Source organism: Alligator mississippiensis, chromosome 1 (assembly GCF_030867095.1).
Source record: "Alligator mississippiensis isolate rAllMis1 chromosome 1, rAllMis1, whole genome shotgun sequence".
Taxonomy (NCBI): domain Eukaryota; kingdom Metazoa; phylum Chordata; order Crocodylia; family Alligatoridae; genus Alligator; species Alligator mississippiensis.
In genome coordinates, this window is record NC_081824.1 from 175669942 (window position 1) to 175693707 (window position 23766).

Sequence of the window (23766 nt, forward strand, 5' to 3'; positions counted from 1 at the left end):
ACTAGTGCCCCTCACTCGTAAGCCCCCCTAGTCCTGCCGGAGCCCCTCCAACCCTCAGGCCCCTGCTACTCCCAGCCCTACCAGAGGGGCCCCCCAGCTGCCCCATCCTGCTTGAGCCGAAGTGCAGTGACTCTGACTTGTATAGGTGGAGGCAGATCAAGTCCAACCTCAGCTTGGGCTGGAGGGAGGAGGAAGGGAGGCCTGTGACACCCTCCCATCCTGGACTGGGTCTCCCATGCCACACAAGGTGACCTGGCCATGGCAACCCCCAGGCAGCATCTCCCAGCCACCCTGCCCCTGCAACCACAGGCACTAGCCCTGGTGCTAACGGCCTGGCCACACAGCTCCCCGCCACCCCTGAAGGCTCCCCAACCTCCTTCCCTGGCAGGAAGGGCAGGCACCTCCCCCGCCACCCTCACTGCCATGGCAGGCACCTGCACCCCTTCACACACCTGTCCCCTCCACACCCACACACACTCCCTCCACAGCCCCCCGAAAAAGCCCCAAGCCCTGGCCTTCCAACCCCCACCTCTCATAGACTTACCTGCATCCAGCTGTGAGAGCTGCTCCCACCGCCCTGCCTGGCTGTATGCCAGCCATATGTATGTGTGCGCGCAGACACCTGTGGTGCCCCCTACCTCCAGTCAACCTCCCCTAGCTTCCCTCAGCCCCAAGCAGCTTCTTGCAAGTTGGAAGGCTGTCAGCCTGCAAGGGGAAGTGGTCTTCTCCTTTAAAGAGGAAAATCCATGTTTCTCTCCTTTAAAGGAGGAAAATCAGATTTTTTCTGCTTTAAATTAGGAATCCATGTTTTTCTGCATGTTTCTGCAGCAAGTTGAAAACCCATTGACTTAAAGCGAGCATGCCATTGAATCCAATCTATATAAAAGTCACTTAATTGCAGCTATGTTCTGTAAGTCTTCGATGGTATTGTGGTGTTGGTTGGCCTGGCTGAGCAGCTAAAATAGTTCAATTTGGGTCTACATTAGAGGGATTTCTAAATCTTTCTCAAAGACTGAATTGGTTAAAACATTGTCCATAACTGATATTTTTTTCAAGTATGCAGTACCAAAAATATAAATCAATCTGAAATATGATGGCAATAGACAAATGTTAGTTTCCTTGTATACAGATTTCCATTAGGCTGGACTTAGGTTAACACCCAATGTGGTAACATGTCAGCAGTTGTAGCTGCACTATTGACTTGTTACTGTTGTACTTTATTTTTGTAGAGAAGAAAATACTACGTCTGGGTTTTGCAAGCCAGCTTGCTGCCAGTTAAAATGGCAAAGACACTGTGTTCATATAAAAACATATGCTTAATTTTTTTCTCCTGTCACAAAAGTCCCTATTTAGATGCTTCCATTAGTGGTCATAATAATTCTGTATTATTTTAGTTCATGAGCAATAGCTGGTGCTTTAATGTTTTACTGATTTGATAGCTGCGTTGTTGACTTGCTGATACAAGCCAACATTTTATATCACGTTGGGTGTTAACTTAAATCCTGCCTAGTGGAAGATTTTTTTTCCCCTACGGTTTTCTGTTTGAAATCCATTTGACCACTGAGCCCTTAAATGAAAAAAGGTAGAACTAGGAAGTTATATTTTAGAAACTCTCTGTGTACTACAACATGACAATGACAATGTGTTTGAAGGCTATCTCTAGATCTTTTTGAGCATTAGTGACACTTGTGTGCTAAATTAAAAGCATTGAATTTTGACCTAGCTGCACTGCAGCCAACAAAAAGGCATGTTTGCTCGGTGCTAATATGAGCAAGGTGTTTGCAAAAAGCTTAAAACATAGAAAAGCTTGTTTTCTTGGAGATAAACTGTATGTAGAAATGTTAAATATATAATCTACACTTTTCAGCATATGACAAATGCTTGTTAGGTTAAATGAGCTCTTTTACATTCTTAGCAACTACTGCTTAATCAGTTGTATTTATTCTTTTTGATTTGCGAAAATGGCAAGTTAATAAGGACAAGAGCTTGTTAATACTGTACTTCCTGTTAGAGTGATGCTATAGCTGTGACAGTCCAAGAATTATGCAAGAGGCAAGGCTTTTTTTTGGGTGCTATCCAGGGATCTGGGTTTTCCATTTGCTGTGGAAAATGTGGATTTTCTCCTTTAATGGAGAAAGATGGGGGAAACCACAGGTTTCTCATTGCATCTTCTGCAGCTCCCTCCAGGTAAGTCTATGGGGGAGGGGAAGGAGGGCACAGGTGACACATTGTCAATGTGGCATGGGGGGAGCAGGGGGGCCAAGGCCATGTGGTGGGGGGACACATACCTCCTGAGATTTTTGTGCCCACCACAAGGTGTGGGACTGAAGCCAATCTGGACAAGCTCAGGGCAGGAGCCACCTCTGTGGCCCAGCAGGCAGGAGGGAGCACTGCACTGCCATGGCCACGAAACTGAGGTGCCGCCTTCCTGCCCAGCAGCAGCGGGGGCACAACTCTGTGCCACTGCCATGCCTCACCTTGGTGGCCAAGGTGGCATGGTATTCCCTCCCATGCTGGGTCCTACCTGTTGGGCTGCAGAGGTGGCTCCTGCCCAGAGCTGGTCTGGCCCACCTGCAGCTCTGTCCCCTGCTGTGGGCTCAGAAATCTTGGAGTGGGGCAGGGGGTACATGTCCTCCACCATACTGCCTGTGCCTGTCCACCCCTCCATGCATCACCTGTGCCCATACACCCCCTTCACCTCACACCCACTCACTTCCTCACACACTAGGGGGCAGTGGGTTGGGAGTGAGGGGCACCTCCGGAAGTGAGGGGCATTGGCAGGGCAGGGGGGCAGGAGTGAGGGGCACCAACAGGGTTTAGAGGGCTGAGGGTTGGGAGTGAGGGGCAGTGGCGAGGCTGGTGGGGCTGTGGCTTGGGAGTGAAGGACAGAAGCCTGGCAGGGACAGGGCACCAGCATATCAGGGCTGTTCAGCATCACAGAGCAGTGGGGGGGGACAGCCGCAGCTGGACCTGTGTCCTGGGGCTGGGGAAGCTCTGATTTTCCATAATAAAAAAAACCAAAATCAAATGCGAAAATACATAGGTTTTTAGAATTTATTTTGTTGTAGTGATTGAGGCAGTGGTAGACTTCCACATTTGCTTTTAAATTTGTAAATGTATTAAATTATTGTGTTCAACTGATAACTTTATATATAGTGGCGTTTCATTTTAATAGTGGAAAACACAGATTTGGGGGGGTTTAAATAAGAGAATTTGGGATTTTTAAACAGAGAAAACCAGGATCCCTAGTGATATCTTTTATTGGACCCAATCCACAGCTGGGTTAATGTTAAACAAGTTTCCAAATGCAAGGCATTATTCATCAGAGCTGAGAGAAGAAGCAGACACAGTGATGATTAAAAACAGTATGTAGGGCTGTGAAATAGGTGGAGAGAGAGATTCCCAGGAGTAGCAGAGAAACAACACAAGAAAAGAAGATTGATTAATGGGAAATCAAGACCTTTCCAAAGGAAAAGAGGGTTGCTGTCACCTGTAGTGTGAAAGAAGAATGTCAGGAATCAGGTAGATAGTATTAGATTAATTCACCTGCAGATTCACCAATGTCATATATGCCAGCGCCTGCTGATAGTGCCCATCTGCTGTCTGTCTTCATAATAATTCTTAGATTCTTAAAAATGAAACCTGCTGCTTTATTGACATGTTTCTGCCCCATCACATGGGAAAAGAGACATGTTATCATACATTTGCTCATAAGTGCTGAGCTGCTATAATTGATTTTATTTTGCAACTGTGGAAAAAAAAACACTGAAGAATGTTTTCAGGATATTAATAAAATAATTATATGAATTTTGCAAATTGATTTTTTAAATGGTCCTGTTTGGGCCTCCCCTACCTTTTTGTTACCCTTTTAACTATACTGGGCATTTGACTATATTTTACCCATCACCTAGTAAGCTTATAATATAAATACTTTCAATCTCTTCCTACCTGCCGTTTCTTTTTTATACAGGATGTGAATGAAGACCCAGGAGAGGATGTTGCACTTCTTTCAGTCAGTTTTGAGGATGCAGAAGCAACTCAGGTTTTTCCCAAGCTGTATCTGTCCCCACGTATTGAACAGTAAGTACAATAACTCTTACTGGTTATTCTCGTTTTTCTCATAACTTTTAGCTTGCATTCTGATTGTTTATGTAGAAAGTCTTGGATAGGCCATAAAACCATTTTGGCTTTTAATTGACAAAAGCCACAACAGTGATTACTGTAAGTGGCTTCGATGGGGGGAAACAATTTAGCTGGTTTTTGCCAGTCTCAAGTGTATGTGCCTACCACTAATAGAGCTGGGACATTATTGGCTGTACTTTAAGATTTTTGGAGCCTGGTGATCCCTGAAAACCAAGCTACATTTTCCTGGAATGGCACATACTGGAAGAATCATCAGGTTCAGATTAGTGGGCTGATTTCCCTCATGCTGTGGGTTTTTTCTTTAAAGTTTGTGCATAGGTATGCATATTAGGTTTGTAAGATATCTATATATGATTGATAAGTATTACCTGAAATGAGACTGGTATTAGCAACAGAAAGGGACAGTTATGCACATGTGGATTAAAATTTGAGGAAAGCTGAAAGGTTGTATTTGTTAAACTCTGGTCAGGAATTTGTAGTCTTAGTAAGATACATTTTTCCAGGAGCATATCAGAATATTTCGTTTTAAGGTTGTTGGACAACACGGTTGGCAAACAGACTTGCTAATCAACTAATTTTTACTCCTAAAATGGAAGTGTCAGGGTAGAACATCCTTTTGCATCCATTAGATTTCTCTTCCATTTTGGGGAATAAGAATGTCCCAATGTTTTCCTTCCCATACTGTGCTACAGTCTTTAAATGTCTGTTTCCAAGAGTTTTCAGTACTGTTCCAGGCCTACAAGTGACTTTCACTTAAAGGCAAGGATTTCTATAGATATGGATGATATCTGCTTTTATTTGACCAACTGCATAATTGAGAGGGACACAGGCAAGCTTTCAGGTACCTAGGAAGGGAACTGTGGTACCAAAAGCTTGTCTCTGACCCTAACAACTATACACATGTTTCAATAAAAGATAACACCCACAAAAATCCTTGCCTATCACATTTTTCCTGGATCATCATGGCTACAGCATCACCCCAACACTACCTTTCACACACACATGATTTGGAAGATGCCATTCTTGATATTATATGTGACACATGAAAATTTCCCAAATAAAAAATTCCAGAGCTTTTACCAAGAAAAACGTTTCAAAGATGCATATAATGCTCTTAAAAAGGATGGAAAGGCTTTTTTTATGTGAAGGAGAGAAAACTGGTGGTGAGGATGATAATTTAAAATATGTTCAAAGGACAGCTAAGAATTCACCTTCTTTTTGTGGTTTTGTGCATTTTAAAATGTTTTGTGCATTTTAGTTTATTGCTTCAGAGAGGTAACTGTTTTAGACTTCACAGGTAATCAGAGGTCAATTTAAGCTAACATTGATTCACTGATGCTTTTGTTTTTTCTGGTCAATAATGCAATGACATTCTTTTCACCTGCTGAAAACACTTTTAGGCAGAGTAGAAGAGATGGAAAAGTACTCACTACTGCAGTTTTAGAATAATTTAGGAATACTGAATAGTGTTTGAGAGAGGGCATGGCATCTTGATATTTTAACCAGAAGGTCATTGATCTGTATACGTTTGTTGACTGGATGAAAAGTCCAGATTTGATTTAGATAAAGACATAAAGTTCCCAGGCTATGTGAACAGGTGTGTGTGTGTGTGTGTGTGTGTGTGTGTGTGTATGTATATATATATATATATATATATATATATATATATATTGCTGCTTTTGAGTCTCCTAATCTTTTTTTTTTTTTTTTTTTTTTTTTTGCAACTAACATTAACTTGACAGACATTTTTATTCTGTCATTAAACATTATTTAAGGCTATGTTGATGTCATTAGTGCCTCATTTTAAATGCAACTTGTACTCTGACAGGTTTTGTGATGTGAAAAGTTCAGCTTAGGTACATGATTACAGTAACTAGGTACATTCAGTAAGATTATGTTTAAGGAGATGATTATCTACATTACTTTTAAAAATAAATGATGAATTAACCTGATTTTATCTGAAATCAGTTCAACCTGATTTCATTTAATTAAATTCACACTACCAAATCTTAAGTGACATAACTTCTCTTGTTCCTGCTTATCTTTCAGTAAATTGTTGTACTTTCTTTAGTGCTTCACAAGCATATTAGAAGGCTTAATTAACAGTGAAGATTTTTTTATTCTCTCAGATGGGAGTTTCACATTAGTAATAATAGTAGTGTTGGTACTTTTCAGACCAGATTAATGCAGATAATAGTCACTCATTAGTAATGATTTCATTATTGTGATCTCAAGTATAACTGATATTATTGGCCTGCCACAAATAGCCTCCCTGGAAGTGTGTAGGGAAAAATAGTGCATAAAATCAGCTATTTAGGGTGTGGAGAAACATCCATTTGTCATGCTACTGACAGCATGGTCCTTTCTGTTGCACTCCAGTTGTAATGCAGGACATCTGCTCCATGCAGGCACTGAACTGAGTGCGTGTTGTGGGAAAGAGAGAGGAATCTCCTGTACTTAGATGTAAAATTATAGTAAGTTTTACTGTTCTTAGGAGAAGTGAACTCCTTAGCATGTCAGTAGTTTGGCTAAATAGATGACTAAAAGATGTAGCAACACATCAAAGCTCAGAGCTGAGCTTAAGGTACTGTTGGTGATTGCGTATCTAGATACACTTTTATGATTCAAGCATACATAAGCAGTCTTACAAGTTAGAATCTATGCAACTTAAGATCCTAAGAATTTCTATTAAGTGGCCATCCTGCTAGGGGTGATCTTACCCAAATTTGGAGACTAAGTGCTAAGAGGTGTTGGATCTTCATAACATCTGCAGATGGGAACTTCCTCAAAGGATACCAGAGAAGTACATCTCAGAGCACTGAGCCCCTTTTTATCCCCCTCCTCAAACAAAGACTAACAACATTACTTGGTAGAAGTTTCAATAGATATGGTCAGGAAGGAGATCCTCCTGAGTCAGCCTGTTGGTTAAGGTAAAACTTGCTGTGCTGAATTCTCAGTCAAGATTTGATGTTCTACAACAGGGTAGTCTTTTCAAGAAGTTTCTCTCATCTATGACTCAATTCCTTTTACAGTACTTCCCTTTGTTTCACTTATGCTAACTTGGTACAACGTAAACTTTACACAGCTAAAAGTCTACTAAAGTTATTTGAATGCAAGCTGAAAGGATTCTATCTTAACACAAAGATCTACAGTCATCCAAGCACCCAACTGGAAAAGGTTGCTAACTGCTGATATAATACATTTAATTTATTATACACCTTTGGCCTTCTCTTCTGTCTTAAAAAAATGTTTTATTTTCCCCGAATGTGGCATTTCCCCTGCAATAAGATGAGGTTGGCCAGCATTCCATTCTAGCTCATCAACAAACTTATGGTCAGATATTGTGTAACTCTGAAGGGTTTTAGATTGTTCGATAGACCACTTGAAAGCAGAACTTAATTAATTTTCTTCAGCCTTGGGGTTGGGGGCCTGGGTTACAGTCTTTTTCCTCCTTCCCAAGCTATATATTGCAGGGTGGGTAATGAAAAGGAGCAAGGGACAGAGTAGTACCATCCTATAACTAACAGTAGCAGGGGGAGGGAGGGTGTTTATCTGCTGGGCTCTTTCTTCTCTGTTTTTCTTTCTGTAAAAGTACTTCTTGAGAGGAGGGAAGGATTAAGAGCTCTTTCTGCCTCCTGAAGCAGCCCAACTAGCTGCTTTTTTGCACAAGGCAGGCTATTAGGGGAAAGCAGGCAATCGGCAAGGAACTCCTGAGATGTTACTAAAATGTGTTCCCTTCAGCAACTCAGCTTTGTTTTAGAAATTGTGTCTTGAGTCCATGACCTTTTGCAATTTAGTAGACAATGGAGGTACACCAAATTTGTAGCTGTGCAACTAGCAAATACTTACAGTGATGCACAACAGTCTTTTCAAAACAATACATTATTTATTAATTGATAGGAATACTGTGTTCAGTAGCATTGGGTTAAAATGAAAAAGAAAAGCCTAGGCATATTACCTCTCTTCCTTAATCTTTAACCTTCCCCTTGCTTGATTAGTAAGGGGGACAGTTTGTCTGTCCAGTAGTTTTCCATCAGATAAATCCTCTTCTGCTGAAAAGCAAGGGTTTTTTTAATATAAGCGCAACAATAATGGTGAGGGGTACATGACTTCTAAGGAGAGACTGAGGGAATTGAGCTTATTTAGTCTGGAGAAGAGAGGACTCAGGGGGGATTTAAAGCAGCCTTCAACTACCCTACCTGAAGGTTGGTCTAAGGAGGATGGAGCTAGACTGTTCTCAATGTTGACAGCTGACAGAAGAAGGAGCAATGGTCTCAAGTTGCAGCAAGGGAAGTGTAGGTTAGATATAAGGAAAAACTTTCTTACTAAGAGGGTAGTAAAACGCTAGGACAGGTTACCCAGAGAGGTTGTAGGATCTCCATCTTTGAAGGTTTTTAAGACCTGGGTAGACAAAGCCTTGGCTGGGATGATCTAATTGGGGCTGGTCCTGCTTTGAGCAGGGGGTTGGACTAGATGACCTCCTGAGGTCCCTTCCAACCCTCATTTTTTTTTATTCTGTCCAAACTGTCAGACCCTTTGTTTCTAGTCTCAGTTTTCATTCTTCTTGCTCCTCATCCCAGGATTCAGATAAGGGAGGAGTTGTTGACAAGTATTTTCCCTTCCAAATACCAGAGAGTCTCTTTGGCCAGCTGTCATTAAAAGTTAATGATCTGTCTGGTCATTAGTTTCCATTATATCTCTAAGCTACCTTGGAGATGCACCCGTTTTTGAATAGTGCATTCAAACAAGACATGTCCATCTTATTCTCATGCCAGTATATTCTTTGCTTATTTCCCTCGTCTCAGGTAGCGTCTTTGGAAAGAAGCTAACCCATTGAGACCAAGTATATAGCAATGAGAGAAGTGAGTGAATAAATTAGCTCACAGCTAATTTTCTTTGAAAATATTATAGAAATCTCCCAAATTCTCCACACTTAGATTTTAAGGCAAAGGGATATACAAAATGATGCTTTTTTAATTTTATAAAGTATTTTGTTTTTCTTTTAAAGAAATGACATGCTGACTTTCTGGTAGAGTGATATGCAGATATTATTAGCACACGTTTGAGATGTCCTACATAACTTGTTCACTCGAGTAATGTGGCCACTTTAAACTTGTGCCAATAAAACCTGAAGTTCCACAACACACACCTTGATGCATTTTCTGTGTGTCTACTTTAATTGTACTTCAGTCAGAAAATATTTATTTAGTTTGTTCTGTCTAGTTAATTTGTAAAATATCCATTGTCTTGTTATGTAGGCATCTATATTTCATAATATATAACTAACCATACTCCAGATCCAGTTACTGTTTGTTAGCATTAAGTTACTCTATCAAACTAATGTACATTTAGCATAATTTTTAATAGCTTCTTGTATTTCATGGCATAGGTCACTCCTCTTTGCAGGATGCTTAGGTCCTTTTATTTGGGGTGCAGCAGTTTCCTTCATTCAAATGCCATTTATCTTGTGATTGAGAGCTATCATGTGCAGGTTTTAAATGTTTGTTGAATTGAGCTATTTCGCAGGAGAAACTGCATTGCTTTTTCTGTCTTCTCCTTCCCTATTTCACCAAAACGGAGCTCAGACAGAGTCTAGTCATCTAACTTTCCAGTGTTTGAGATCCAAAACTTTTAAGCTACAGTATTTACTACCTTGCTGTGGTGGGGGGAGGGTTGTTTGTTTTTAGCAAAAGGCCTTAGGAAGCCTTGAGGATTATAGTGATGACTTGAGGCCATGACATATTAAAGATTTCTGTGCGTTGCCACAAAAGTTCCTGCTTGCTGTTAAATATCATAACTGAATATAGCAAAACTGTATAAGCCAACTGTCAAAGCAACGCAGTTTTTATATAGTTTTTATATAGTAGGTTTTGAGGTGAGGTAAGCAATAAGAGTTTTGGAAAACATTGAGAGAGGAATTTTCAACATTTGAGCAAACAGAAAAATATTGTAAAATACTGATTTCCAGTAAAATCACAATAGAATTTCATTAATGCTATCAAAACTGCCAACTTGGTTAATGCAGCCAACTTTTCCAAGAGGTTTTGTCACTGTTGGGGTCTGTCATGTAATTATGTATTTCCAAACTGTATAAAATGTATGTTACTTGCAGATTGTATCAGCAACTATGGAGCCATAGAAATGTATCATATAAATATATTGCTTTTCTTTGCACAGTTATTAAGATGCATATTTTGGGTATTTATAAGTGCACAGTAAGCATAATAATAATCCTTTCTGCTTATGTTACTCTTCATTATAATCTCTCAAATGTATATCCAAAACTAGAAAAGTATCCTCATTTCTCATTTTAAAGGTAGGAAACTAGGCACCAGGGTAAGATTCAGAAAGGGACCTGAGTGTGGTGATGCTGAGTGTTCTTGTATCTAAAAGCTAGAGTCAGCTGGAATTTGTAGGAGTCTAAAATAGCACATAGTCATATTGTTCAACAGCCCAAATTCTGCTAAGGTGTTTAAATTACCTTTGTTCCTCATCTTGGCCTGAAATGGCACTCAGTTGAGAGGGGAGATTCCTGGATTCTGGTGCATGTTCCCAATGTTATGTGTCCATTTTATCTTATGACTATTTCACGCAAAATGCATAAATGATTTTGGCAGTTTTGAAAATGAGAAATACCATATTTATGCATGTACCATACATATCTTTTCATTAAAAATTAGGCATCCAAAACTGCAGTTTGTATTTTAAACAAGAATGCTTATTTCCACACTGAAATGGATCCATACTTTATTTTTAAATACTTTTTCTTTTGAAATTTCATTTCAGAATTTCACATTTTTATTTTTTTAAACTTTACATTATTTTACATCATGCCTGCAGTTTATATGGAATAATCTGACACTTTTTCAAACTTCTGCTTACACCAAAAATGCTATCATTTAGGAAAGATGTCTTAGTTGGTACTAGGTAGTAGCTACCATAAATTAATTTATAATTAAAGAAAATATTTCACCTATTGCATTAAGTCTAGATAATATGGTGATTAGTAGGGCCGTGCAAAGCTTCGGTCGCTGATTTGATTCGGTAGAGGTTCGGCCCAATTCGATGGTTGAATCTCCGAATCCAAATTGAATCGGGAGACCCTTTAATGTCTCCAAATCGAATCAGAACCCTCTGAATCGATTCGGAAAGATTCGATGATTCAGACATAGAACCAGCTTTAAATGTTTTTTCTACATACCTCAAGGTACCAGGCGGCTTTTGAATGCTGAGATGGTGGGGCAGATGGAGTGTCCCACAGGAGCACAGTGGGGTCCCCAGCACACTTGGCAGCAGACCCAGAAGTGGACCAGAAGCACTTCCAGTCCACTTCTGGGTCCTCCAGGGAGTGTGCTGGGGCACCCCCCTGCACCCTCCTGTCTCAGCGACTGGTGCCTCCTGGGTCTGGGGGGGCACCTGGGGTCCCCCTGTGGCCAATCCCCAAGCTGGGGTGGGTGCAGGAGGGCCCCCCACATACTCGGTGGCAAACCCAGAAGTGGACCAAAATTACTTCCAGTCCACTTTCGTGTTTGCCACCAAGCGTGCAGGGGACGGCCCCCGCACTCCTGTGGGACGCTTTATCCGCTCCATCACAGCATTTATGAGTTACGCCTGGTACCTCAAGGTGTGTAGAAAAAACATTTAAAACTGTGTCTGTGGCTGAATCGCTGATTCTCCGAATCAGCATGGCATCTTCAGATTCGGATTCAGCTGAATTGAATCGGGACAGTGATCTGAATCAACTGATTGAATCACTGTCCCCGATTCAGGCTGAATCCAAATCGAATGTGGCCCGTTTCACGCACCCCTATTGATTAGCTCTCTTTATGCCCGCACTCCCAGTATTGTTGCCACCAGCAGAGTTGTATGGGTGTTAGAGCAACACCAGTGGTAGGCTCCTAGAAAATGCAAACATAGGCTAGCTCAGGGGTAGGCAACGTTTTTTGGCCGGAGTGCCGAAAAACACAATGCCTACCTCAGAAGGTGCCGGAGTGCTGGCATGGCAGAAAAACAAAATGAGGGTAAGGGGTACATGGCAGGATGCCCTGCTTGTGCCCCTCGCCCCCCACCCAAAGCCCCTGCCCCCCAGCCCTGCTGCCCTGTGCCCCCCACCCAAAGCCCCTGCCCCCCAGCCTGGGCTCTGTGGCTGCCAGCAGCTACCTCAGCTCCGTGCTGGCAGGACTGCACGTGCACCTCAGGGCAGGCTGCGCTGCCCTGCTGTTTGCCCCAGGGTGTGCACACAGTCACCACCAGCATGGAGCTGATGCTGGAGCTGTAGAGTTCGGTGCAGCTGTTTGCAAACTGCCCGCTGCTTGCTGCAGCTGCCCAGAGCCCAGGTTGGCTACAAACAGCTGCGCTGGGCTCATCATCTCTGTGCCAGGAGCGGGGGAGAGACCAGGGCTGTGCTGTCTCAGGCCCCTTACTCACCACCCGCTCAGAGGCGTGCCTGCACATGCCAATGTGGAGCTGATGCCAGAGCCCGGCACGGCTGTTTGGAGCGTCCTGCCTGCAGCTGGCCCCAGCTCTGGGGAGCTGCTGCCAGCCGGGATCCTGGGCTGCTCCCAGCAGGCAGCTGGGCTGCTGCAAGCCCTGCTGGGAGTAGCCCAGGCTCCGTTGCTGGCAGCAGCTACCCGGAGCCAGGGCTGGCCGTGGTGTGCCAAGCAAAATAGCATCACATGCCATGCTCGGCACGTGTGCCAGGGGTTGCTGACACCTGGGCTAGCCATTCTTTACACATGCATCTTTCTTTCCCTTTAAATGATTCTTCTGGAGCTGTATAGAAGGCTGTTAGGGCTCTACTATTTGAAGGAAGGTCTGTTATACCTCTGTGGTGGTCTTGAGGCTGCCACCGAACTACACATCCCTCCTACTCACTCCCTCTTCTTATACCCATGTGCTGAAAAATGTCATGTGATCATCGTTAAAGTACTGCTGGGCTTACCATGTCACTCTCAGATGCATGCTGAAGACAGAGATCCTGAAAGTGTCCCCAGTCATGCACCAAAAAGTCACCCCACAACATTTTTCAGCAAGTAGCACATGAGGAGCAGGAGTGAATGGGTGGGGCTTGTTTCTCAGCCACAGCATTGGGATCACCCCAGAGGTGTTAAGTTATGGACATACCTGAGATGCTTAGTGTGCTGTTAGTTATATAGTACCTGCTCTGTGTGTCAATAGATAGTATATGGTACAGTCTCAAGGTCTGTATGCAGTTGCTGTCTTTTTTTCTAAATGAAAGGTTGTAAAAATCTCTAAGAAGGCAAAGTTTAAAATAGAAAACCTGTCACACTTTTGAGTTTTTAGTACAATCTCTAACTCAGTAGAATATAAAACAAAAGAAGTAACTATAGTTGAACATCTAATTTCTATAGCAGTACATCAAGGCTGCTTTTCTTCTCCACACATTTTATAAAATATCTGTTATTTTGTAATTAGTTTTAATTTATTTTTTCCTCACGCGCAGTCCTTGTGAACAGAAAATTAAAATGATTTGGTGGACCTTGTTTAAACATTCAAATAATAGGATGCAGTGGTGAAAATAGCATTATTTAGCTAATGCTTGTGTTCCCTGAATTTGCAGAAATAATCCTATCATAAATATTGTTGACATGGAGGGCTTTTCTTTGATAAATACACAGACATGAGTATGCTAAGAAACCCAGCTGTCAGTAGAAGTTGTTTTCCTTTAATGGAGTAGGCTCCATGCTTTAGCCTTTAGGGGCTGAAATGTTCATTTTACTAGTCTGGGAGCAGAGCCAGCAGGGTTCTTCGTGACTGAGGATGGAATTTTAAGTTCAGCAAGTTTTCAGTGCTTAACTTTATTTTCCCCTTCCCATTTAAAAAGAATGAGAACGTGGCCTCAGCATTTAGGCTTCAAACATCTCCATGTGTCTTTCACTGAGAAAACCTTGGGAAGAAAAATCAATTATAGTTGTATATTTGCTATAAAATATTTAGTTGCTATGTAAATGTAAACAACCTCTGAGCAATTGGTAATATTTAGATGTTTTCATTTTGTTTTCTTTGTAAAAGTGTGCTGGGCAGGGATTAAATAAATGGATCTGTCTGATTCTTAATAGACAGGTAATCACGTCACTTCTGCTTTTCATTCCTGGAGAATCTGTGCAGATGTGGGGAGCAGTAGAATGTCACTGTTCAGTCCTTTCCAGGCTTGTTCCTCCACAAAACCCAGCTTAGTCCTGTCCTTGTGTATGAAGTCCAGCCGTCTAATCAGTGGCAGGCCTCAAGACTGGGCTGACCTTGCTTATGTTTGCATTAGTTTCTTTGGTGTTCTGTCATCTGTATGTCTTACTGCAATATTCCAGCCACCATAATCTTTTTCAGTTATATCTAATCCTGTACTTAGATTTCATATCTTACTCTTTTTAACTTTTTCATTTTTCTTAAAATCATTCCACTTTAAAACTGCCATCTTTTGGTGCCTTCCTTGGCAGTCTCAGCAGAGGGGCAAGGACTGAATGGGTCAAGGAGATTGACTTGTCCACAGTAGTTGATTTTCCTTGTCAGAAGTGAGACACATTGATGAGAGGTGATACAAATAAAGCTTGCTTTGACACAAATTTTGTTGCAAGAGTTCTGTGGAGGATTTTGATCTGGGATTGGGAATCCACCACTCTTCCTCAAATGGTAAGTTTGCTCAAAGCAGTACTGTGCAGATACCTATGCAGATTCTTCCTGCCACAGCTTCTGGAACCCAAGCTAGCTGTGATTTTATTGTACATATTGCCCCATAAATCTTTATCTGATGTTTCAATTCTTTGCACAGTTCTAGTTGGAGTGTACTGGAAGTGAGTAAAATGCAATGTACTGGAAGTGTAAAAAACAGTGCTTACTGAAAGTGCAGTCACCCAAGGACATAAATTTATAGGATTGTTTTACTGTCCTGGAATGTACAGATGTATTGAGTTGCTACTTAATCTGTGACAGCTGTTGTGACGAATGAACCAGAACTGGATAATCAGTGAAAAGGGTCTAATCTCCTCAAGGTTGATGCATGGAGCTTCCAGTGCTTACTAACAGGGAAGCAGTTTGGTTTATATGATTAGAAAAGGAAAGTAGAAGTTAAGTCTCCTTGATTCTGACGCCAGCTTTGTCATTGACTTACTATTTGTGTTTCTTAGTTAATTACTCTGTACAATAGGTATAAAAACAGGATTGTTGTGAAGATTAATATTTGCACAGTGAAGTCTTGAGAGAGCCTTAGAAAAAGAAACCATAAAATGTAATGCATTAGCATAAACATCAGTGATAGACATACTTCAGAAGAGGATAAACTGTGTCTTTAGAGTTCAGATTCATAATCTTAGGAAGGTAAATGTGTGGGCAAAATATGTGTACTGTAATGATCGAAAGTTTATAACCAATAATTTTTAGCTCAGTTGTTATATTTGTAAAGTGCCTTCGCTTTTTTATTTATGGTGGTAAGTACTGTACAAATTTGTCTTTCTCAGGCTTTTGTTCATCATCAATCACCATCATAATTGCTTTTTGGTCATAGTATTTGATTGGAGATCCTTCCACCTAATCCCCTTTGTTTTTTTCCACTGAACTTAATAGGTGCAGTTAACAGTTAGTAGGTGCAGAATTGCAGATAAAATAAGATTGTTGTCAGACTTAAAATCATTTTGAATGCTTTGGATATTACTGAGAAAATGGGTAAGCATATGTTTTGACTAGGTGCTGAGTCTGAATAGAATTAGGTAAATGATAAATAATTAAGTGGCAGCAATAAGGTATGTAAAGAAATCCCTGCATTTGACAATAAATTGTAATGGTAACAAACTGACGTTGTACACTTACTCTAAAACTATGTAAGAAAAATGGGTAATCAAAACATGTTGATACCTTGCATTAATGCACTTTGTCTACATCAGTTTCAGGTCAATATGACCGCTTTTTTCATTTTTGGTTTTAATATAACTTGAGAGCACGTACTAATAGAGTTTGTGTACCACACCTGTTCAAAAGCCAACAGCACAAATCCTTCCTTATTGTTTTCCAAGACCTGTTTTTGGAAACAGGGTTATTCCAATTGGCTGTTAACTGCATCATAAATTCCTTGAAGACAGAGATGGAAAGGATGTACTAGAGACCAGGGTTGTCCAACTACAGTCTATATGTTGCAGGGGCGACTCCTCAAGGACCCCCACCATTACATGGGCTGTGCTGGCAGCACATGGCCCTCCCCCATCTGCTGGCAGTCACCTGCTTCATGGACTGTGCCAGTATGCGCCCCCCTGCCACATAGGCTGTGCTGGCAGTACATGGCCCCCATTCTCTGCTGCACAGGCTGCACACAGACCTCCAGTCCCTTCCCTCTGCATGATATGGGAGAGGCAGCTGCCAGGGCCTGTGGGCCACATGTTAACCACTTGCAGGCTTATTGTGGCCCATGATGAGCCACCAGGCAAACAGCCCTGTATTAGAACTTTCAGCTCAGTTCCTAGTAACTAGTGAGGATTGCTTCCAATAGTGGGTTTACTGGTGTATAAACCAGGGTAGTTTTAAATGGATCTCACAATACAGTTTCCATTACTTTGATGCAGAGACCTTTTTGGTAACCACTATATCTTAGTTTCAGAATACTTTTGTGCCTAAAGAAAGAAGTATATAAACAAAGATATATATACAAAGAAGTTTGAAGTACCTATAGACTATACTGGATAGTGAGTGACCAAAGTCTACAACCTCTGCTGGTGAGGGTGAATTAGAGGAACAGTTCAGCAGAAACTCTAAATATGGAGCCTGATAAAAGAATCAAGTTATAAAAAAAACAGGTTTTGAACAGATATGTGAATGGGTGGAGAATACTCTTTCTCTGGATTCAAGAAGTTTCTATTTAATTTCATTCATTTTGACAGGGAAGTAGTAAGAGCATGTACAGCAGAATAAATGACACATGGTGAGTGCACAGCCAAGCTTGCGTCATGATACCTTACATGTGCAGTCATACCTCCAGAATGTCAATCTAATGCATTAAGCTCTTGCAAGGGGTTGTAAAAATCAGGAAGTTATATAAATTGCTTAAAAATAAAATGTATATGCAGTCAGGTGGATTTAATTTAAATCAAATCTATTTAAATTGTGATTTAAATCATGATTTAAATCACTGGTCAGGAAGCCTTGATTTAATCATTGTTTTCTACAAAAAGTATATTCTTGTTGTTTGGTATAACCTTAATATATATTATTCACAACTCGGAGATAGATGTAGGTTTCCTTTTTAGAAGGTACATACTATAGATTTTAAAGCAGTGATTTGTATTTTGATATTTTTTCAGATTAATTTTGCAACTACATCGGAAAATTGAATTGGTTTTTGGTTATTTTATTTACCAAAGCTAATTGCAGCAGATACTTGTGAAGTCACTGGGAGATAAACTATTTCAATTCACTAGATTAATCATAGATATTTGGGGGATATTTTTGCCATGCTGTATTAGGACATCAAATGAGTGCTGAGGTCATATGTTATTACGTTGGGGTTTTCTTCACTTTCTTCTAAATTTCCTTTCATCTTTGATTTCTTCTTTCTTTTGTGGCCTGGCAAGCCTGCTGCCATGATAAGGTTTCCCTTCTACTATACTGTTCCCTCCCTAGATTTCAAATCAGTGGAGAGGCTATACTCAGAAACTTATCCCTTGAGACTTCTGGAATATTCTGCTCAAAATGTTTCTCTTTTGTTTCTACTGCCCCTCCCTCCTTGCATTTATCTCCAGACTCTTCTTCCTTGCCCAGGTCTACTCCTCCCCCAACAATCCTCTCTTCATTTAACTTCTTGAAATTTTGCACTTTTAGAGAGAGGTAAGGGCTTGACTGTGTGTACACAACTTGCAGAGACACAATAGGGCTGATGAGTATGTAATCGGGTCTGTTCCCTCTCATCTCTATATTCTGCTATTAACAAGGATGTTATCTTTGGAGAGACACATTCACAGTTTGAGAACTGAAACTAAGCATTATAGAAATGCTTAATGGGATCTTCTAGACTGAGCACCAAGTCTCATTGGGTAGAGTGGTTTTCCTTAATCTTTATTAATCTATAGGGGAGCCTCTGGGAACCCCAAAAGATTGGGCCCCTAATACAGTCCATGGCCTGTGACCTATTATAAAACTTTTCTAAGAAGGTTACATGAATATATTGTCTCAAATAGTAAATAATTCAAAGTTATAATCCTTATTCCATGATGATATCTTTGAGCTCTAACATATCTTAATTTAAAACTATCTTTATATAGGTTTATTTTTTTAAAAAGCATCTTTAAAATATGATTCAATTTTTAAAAATCTGATTTAAATAAAACAATCAATTTTTTAAAAAATGGTTGATTTTTATCTACTCTCTGTTCAGTACTGTGTTCCTTGGAGATCCTTAAAGTTTGAGGTGTCTGTATAAAATTCCATAAATTAGTTACAAAAGAAAACAGAAAAAAGTGATTTAAGATCATTAATAATCCCTTCATAATTCTGCCTAAATTGGAGTACTTTATACAACTTTTTTGTTTGGTCTAAATACAGGTCTTTCCACATAAATATTGAATTAATTCAGTCACATTCACATTTCTTTCAGTGTGGTTTAATAAAAATGTAATTTATTAGTTTATTTTCATTTTATTTATACAGGGTATATGGTGTGTCCGTATATCATATTTATTGTAATTCTAGTTTGTACATAGTCATTTCTGACTTTTTAAAACTAAATTTCTTTAAGACAACCACCCTTCCTGATTCTCACTCCTGCATATTAGTTCCTTAGGACAACTCCCTCTGGTCTTAATGGGCACCTGTACACGTGGCGGAGCTTTGCTCCAACGTGTGCTAAGTAGAATAGAGTCTTCTGCAAGTCTGGTGGTGTGTGCTAGTTAGCTCCAGCAGCCTCTCTGTGTTTCAAACTAAGAGACTGTGAAAATCCCACCTTAAAGGGACACAGACTTCAAAAGCTGGAGCAGCAAAGAGCAAACAGGAAGCTTTTTGACCAACAACAGTCATAAGGGTCAGATCAAAATCCTTGTGGGAAGCAGTACATAAAATCCACAGGGAGATTTTTCTTCGTCCATCCCTTCTCCATTAGCATTTTCCTCAGAAAGAAAAAAAAATCATTGGGTGTCTATACACATGCTTCAGGGTGTAGGAGGGGGGTCACTTTAATTAGAACGGCTCTCAGAGCTTTAGTTAAAGCACCCCGCCATCATTTTGAAGCACAGGGATGCCGAATACACATGATGCTGCGGGTGCTTTAATTAGAGCAGCTCTGAGAGCTGCTCTAATTAAAACAGCCCCCCTTCCACCCTGGAGCACTTGTATAGATGCCCAGTGTCGGGTTTTTTTCCTTTCTGAGGAAAATGATAATGGAGAAGGGACGGGCAAAGAAAAATCTCCCTGTTGATTTTAAGCACTGCTTCCCACAAGGATTCCGATCCAACCCTTCTGACTGTTGTTGGTCAAAAAGCTTCCTGTTTGCTCTTTGCTGCTTCAGCTTTTCAACTCTGTGTCCTTCTAACATGGGATTTTCATAATCTCTTAGTGTTGGCACAAATCTGTTCCCTCTGAAACTCCCATTGACTTCTTTAGAAGTACAGTTACATCAACAATGAGAACTTCAATAACATCTCACCCCTTCCTTAGAATTGATTTTGCAGTGCTTGCCTCACTAGTGTGGCCTTTACTTTGGCGGTCAAATTCATGTTTATAGTGTGCAGGCATTTCTATATCCTTTTGCTTGGTACTTGGGGTACCTGCCTTCATCTTGCTTTACATTGGTGTCTTATATTGACATCCTAACTTCTGAGTTAAGGAACCTCAGTGCCTTGTTTAAGACACCTTCATGATACATCAAGGCACATCCCAGATTCCATAACCTAGTAATTTTTCTTTTCCCTCTCATGTATCATAGCTTCCTATCAGGTATGTTCTGAAAGAGAAACAAAGTCCCATCAGCAAGTGCAATTTATGGCATTACAGCAGAACTATATCTTCACAAAATAACATTTGTTGTTTTGTCTATCTAGGAGTTAATCCTGGATTTTACCAGGATGTTATATTTGCTTTAGATGTTACCTCCTGCCCTGAGTATGGGGAGCCATGTGGTCCCAGTTTGAGGCAGCTCGTTTACATTCAACCCCAGACTGCCTAAGTGGTCTGAAGCAGTGTCCTGTTTCTTGTTTTTCTAGACTCTGAGAAGGACCAGGGGTAGGATGAAACAGAAAACTATGTTGTGTTTGCTCAGCATCTAATGCTTTTTGGTTGCTATCCCAGTATAAATTATATAGAAGAGGAGGAGGAAGACAAGCCATCTGAGGGGTCTATGCACTGTGATTAAATGTTACCCTAAGAACATTCATAATTAGGCACTTCTTATAAATAAAACATAAGAATAAGATTTCTGATTTCAAATGAAGCATATGGAGAAAAATTAGATTGAAATTGGCTATCAGTTAGTTTAGGATTTGATTAATTTCAGTTTAGTGCATCATGTACATTTGCAAAACATTTCTAAAAAAAATTGGACTTGCTGGGAAATCACACTGGAGTAGCGATTAAAGCTTGCCTAACCCACACAAACTATCTCTCTGCTGGAACTAAACGTCCCTCCTGCTGGAAGAAAAGTATGTCAAAATTACTGACTACAACAGATTTTAAAACTACCCCAAATGAGTCTCACTGAGATTTGCCAATTTATGGCCTTAAATGTAAGCTTATTACTGCAACTAAAGAGTAACTGGGACATCGAGTTTTTTTCTTCCGTATATTGAAACTTGAGCCTTTGCCATATATCTTTTCTAACCAGGCACTAATTACTGACATAAAAAACAATGGTTATAAATTGACTAATTAGAATTTTTCTTAACAGGGAATGTAATGAATATAGAAAGGGAAATTTATTCAAAACTTATGAAAAACGAGATTTCTAGTTAACTCCCTCTTTGAACCTCCTTTTGTTGCAGTGTGAACACTTCTTTTCTATTGTTGGTATAAATCCAAAACCAATGCACAAGCCATTGATACCATCTTCCCTTACAAAATGTTCTTTACTGTCACTGATTTGGCATACTTAGGGCATGTGGCTTCTTTCCCAACTACAGTGAAGAAGTATCATAGAGTAAGTCATTGTCCACATAACTTCATTCTCCTGACAGGCGCCTCTCTTAGCAGAATTGCAGTCTGCCCATTACAGTGCATTGAATACAATTGTGACTTTCATTCCAATTCATTATTTATTGAAAAAAATCTGGTTTAACACAGAGTTAAGGTTGTCCTGTGATGCTTCATGCCCTTCCAGAATATCAAGTTCTAGGACATCTATAGCTCTAAAAACCGGGAAGTGAAGAGTTATCATATTTAAAACATCAGCTTCTGAAAATTAGGAAGTACAGAATTAAAGTACATGCCAAATCACCTTACCTCTGCCCTGCCACAAAGCTGGCAGTATCCATTAGGATTTATTTATACGCACTCTGGCTGCGTTCACTCCATCAGGGTAGAGCATGGCAGTGCTTTGATTGTAATAGGAAGAAACTGGGGGTAATGGGGAAGTCTGTGGTTTAGTCTAAGACTTCATTTCCTGTGTGTAATCAAAAGACAGAAGTGTTTATGAACCCTGTGGTATCCAGAATGCCTAATTTCAGTTCAGTTCTCAGGTTGGCTCCATATCAGTGCACAGGGATCTTCACTGCTGACAGTTTCCACTACAGGTTGTGGGATATGAGTGGTCTGTGAGTTAAATGACTAGTTAATTATTACATATGATAAGATTGAATGGTTTGTAAAATGTATCAAGTGTAAGACAAGTGTAAAATGTTTAAAATTTCTATAGAGTAGGCTGGGTGTTGGAGTGTAGAACAGGTGCAAATAGCTCCCATACTATTCAGCTCAACTGAACACAAGTTTTGCCATGCCAAAGAGAAGGGCTTAGACTAGGGGTCAGCAACATTTTTGGGCAGAGTGGCAAAAACATGCACAACCTTGACTTGTAAGGTATTGGCGTACCAGGGCCAGACAATGGAGGAGCTGCTAGGGGCCCAATCCTTGTTGTGTCAGTGCAACCCTGGCCGGAGGTGCAAGTGCCAAGCAAAATGCCTTCACGTGCCACACTCTGGCACATGTGCTGAGGGTTGCCTATCCCTGAATCAGACTTTGTAGTAACCATATGCCCTATTACTAGACTGGTGGGCCCCATCTGGAAAGGTAGAGTGTGATCATAGTTATGCACTGGTATTTCATGTATGCTTGTGAGAGATTACATATGATTCAATATAGAATTTACAATATAGAAATATAGAAATTACATACGAGCCAATATAGAATGTCATAGTATTAATATTACAAGCCTTGTCTGAACATGACATTTAATACATGCATTCAGAAGGTGTTTGTACTTTTCATTCATAGAGACACAAATTTAGTTGGAAGATGTTTGTGACTTTAGTATAAGACTTCAATTCCAGTGGGCAAAATAATATTAGCACCAGAGTAACAGATAGTACATTACAGTGGAAAAACGTGTACAAATAGAGCGAGACAATTCTGCTTTCAGATATGTGCTGTTTAAGCCAATAAAAGTGCTGTGCTCTTCTCTGTGTGGTTTAGTGATGTCAAGCACTACTTGCTGGAGGCAACTGTGCCAGTGCAGTGCTTTTCTGACCTTAAATAGCCTATATACGCAGTAGTACAAACACACTGATAGAAAACAGAGGGCACATGAGGACACGAGGAGGCCCAGAAACCCATTGAGGCCCCTACCCTCCTTTGAATTACCCAGAGTATCCTGCAATATTTTCTCTTGGTGTTTGTCCAAGATATTCACAAAATAGTTTATACTAATTGTTCCCTTGTGCTGCTTTAGGTACAGTTTATTCCATATGTTAAATACTGCATGCAAGGAAATTCTGCCTAACTTTGCACGATTGCCATTTCCTTTGTTGTGAAGCACCCTTTTGTTCTCAGATTAGTTAAAAGCTCCAGCAGCCTTGTAGCATTTATCCTTACCTGTCAACACAGACGTTTGGATACCTTAGTGAGGTGACCTATCACTCTATTTAATCCACTTTCCTGTATTCCAAGGAGTAATAGTTTCTGTGACATTTTGAATAAGTAACTTCTTCAGGTCATGCTGTCTTTTTGGTTCACCTCTTGTGTGTTTTCTGGAGTTTGGTCATTCCTATTTGATAGTTAGGTGGTCATAGTGGTCTGTATACTCAAGTCAAATGGTGATCACACTAACCCCTTATGCAATGCAAGAATATTTTTCACCCAAATTTGTCCTTTAATTTTCTTCTTCTAAATAGTGCAGTAAAGGTTTGCTAGTTTTATTTACTGCTACTTCCTATTTAATCATCTGCAGTGCATGATTATTAAGAATAATGTCCCTTTCTTGTGTTTTATCCTTTAATTTATTGTTTTAGGTGTCAGTGGATTGATTTGTATAAACTGCTTTTCCACTCTCCCCCTGCTCTTTTTCTGACCCAGTCATTTCCATTACTAGATTTAGAGCATGGGTAGTGTTTCTGTTCAAATGTTAATGTTCTCAACATCCTTGTGAGATAGGTAAGACTTGTACTTAATGTACAGAGAGAAGAAATGATAGAGCAATGAAACATCTTATAT

At 40.3% G+C, this 23766-nt stretch overlaps 1 protein-coding gene across 1 annotated transcript in view; it reads left to right on the forward strand.

The window, feature by feature from the left end:
* Positions 1–23766, forward strand: part of BABAM2 (BRISC and BRCA1 A complex member 2) — a 302496-nt gene that overhangs the window by 175717 nt on the left and 103013 nt on the right. The window contains exon 7 of the mRNA XM_014598025.3: positions 3971–4080. Coding sequence (XP_014453511.1) covers positions 3971–4080 — 110 coding nt within the window. The remainder of the gene's footprint in view (positions 1–3970; positions 4081–23766) is intronic.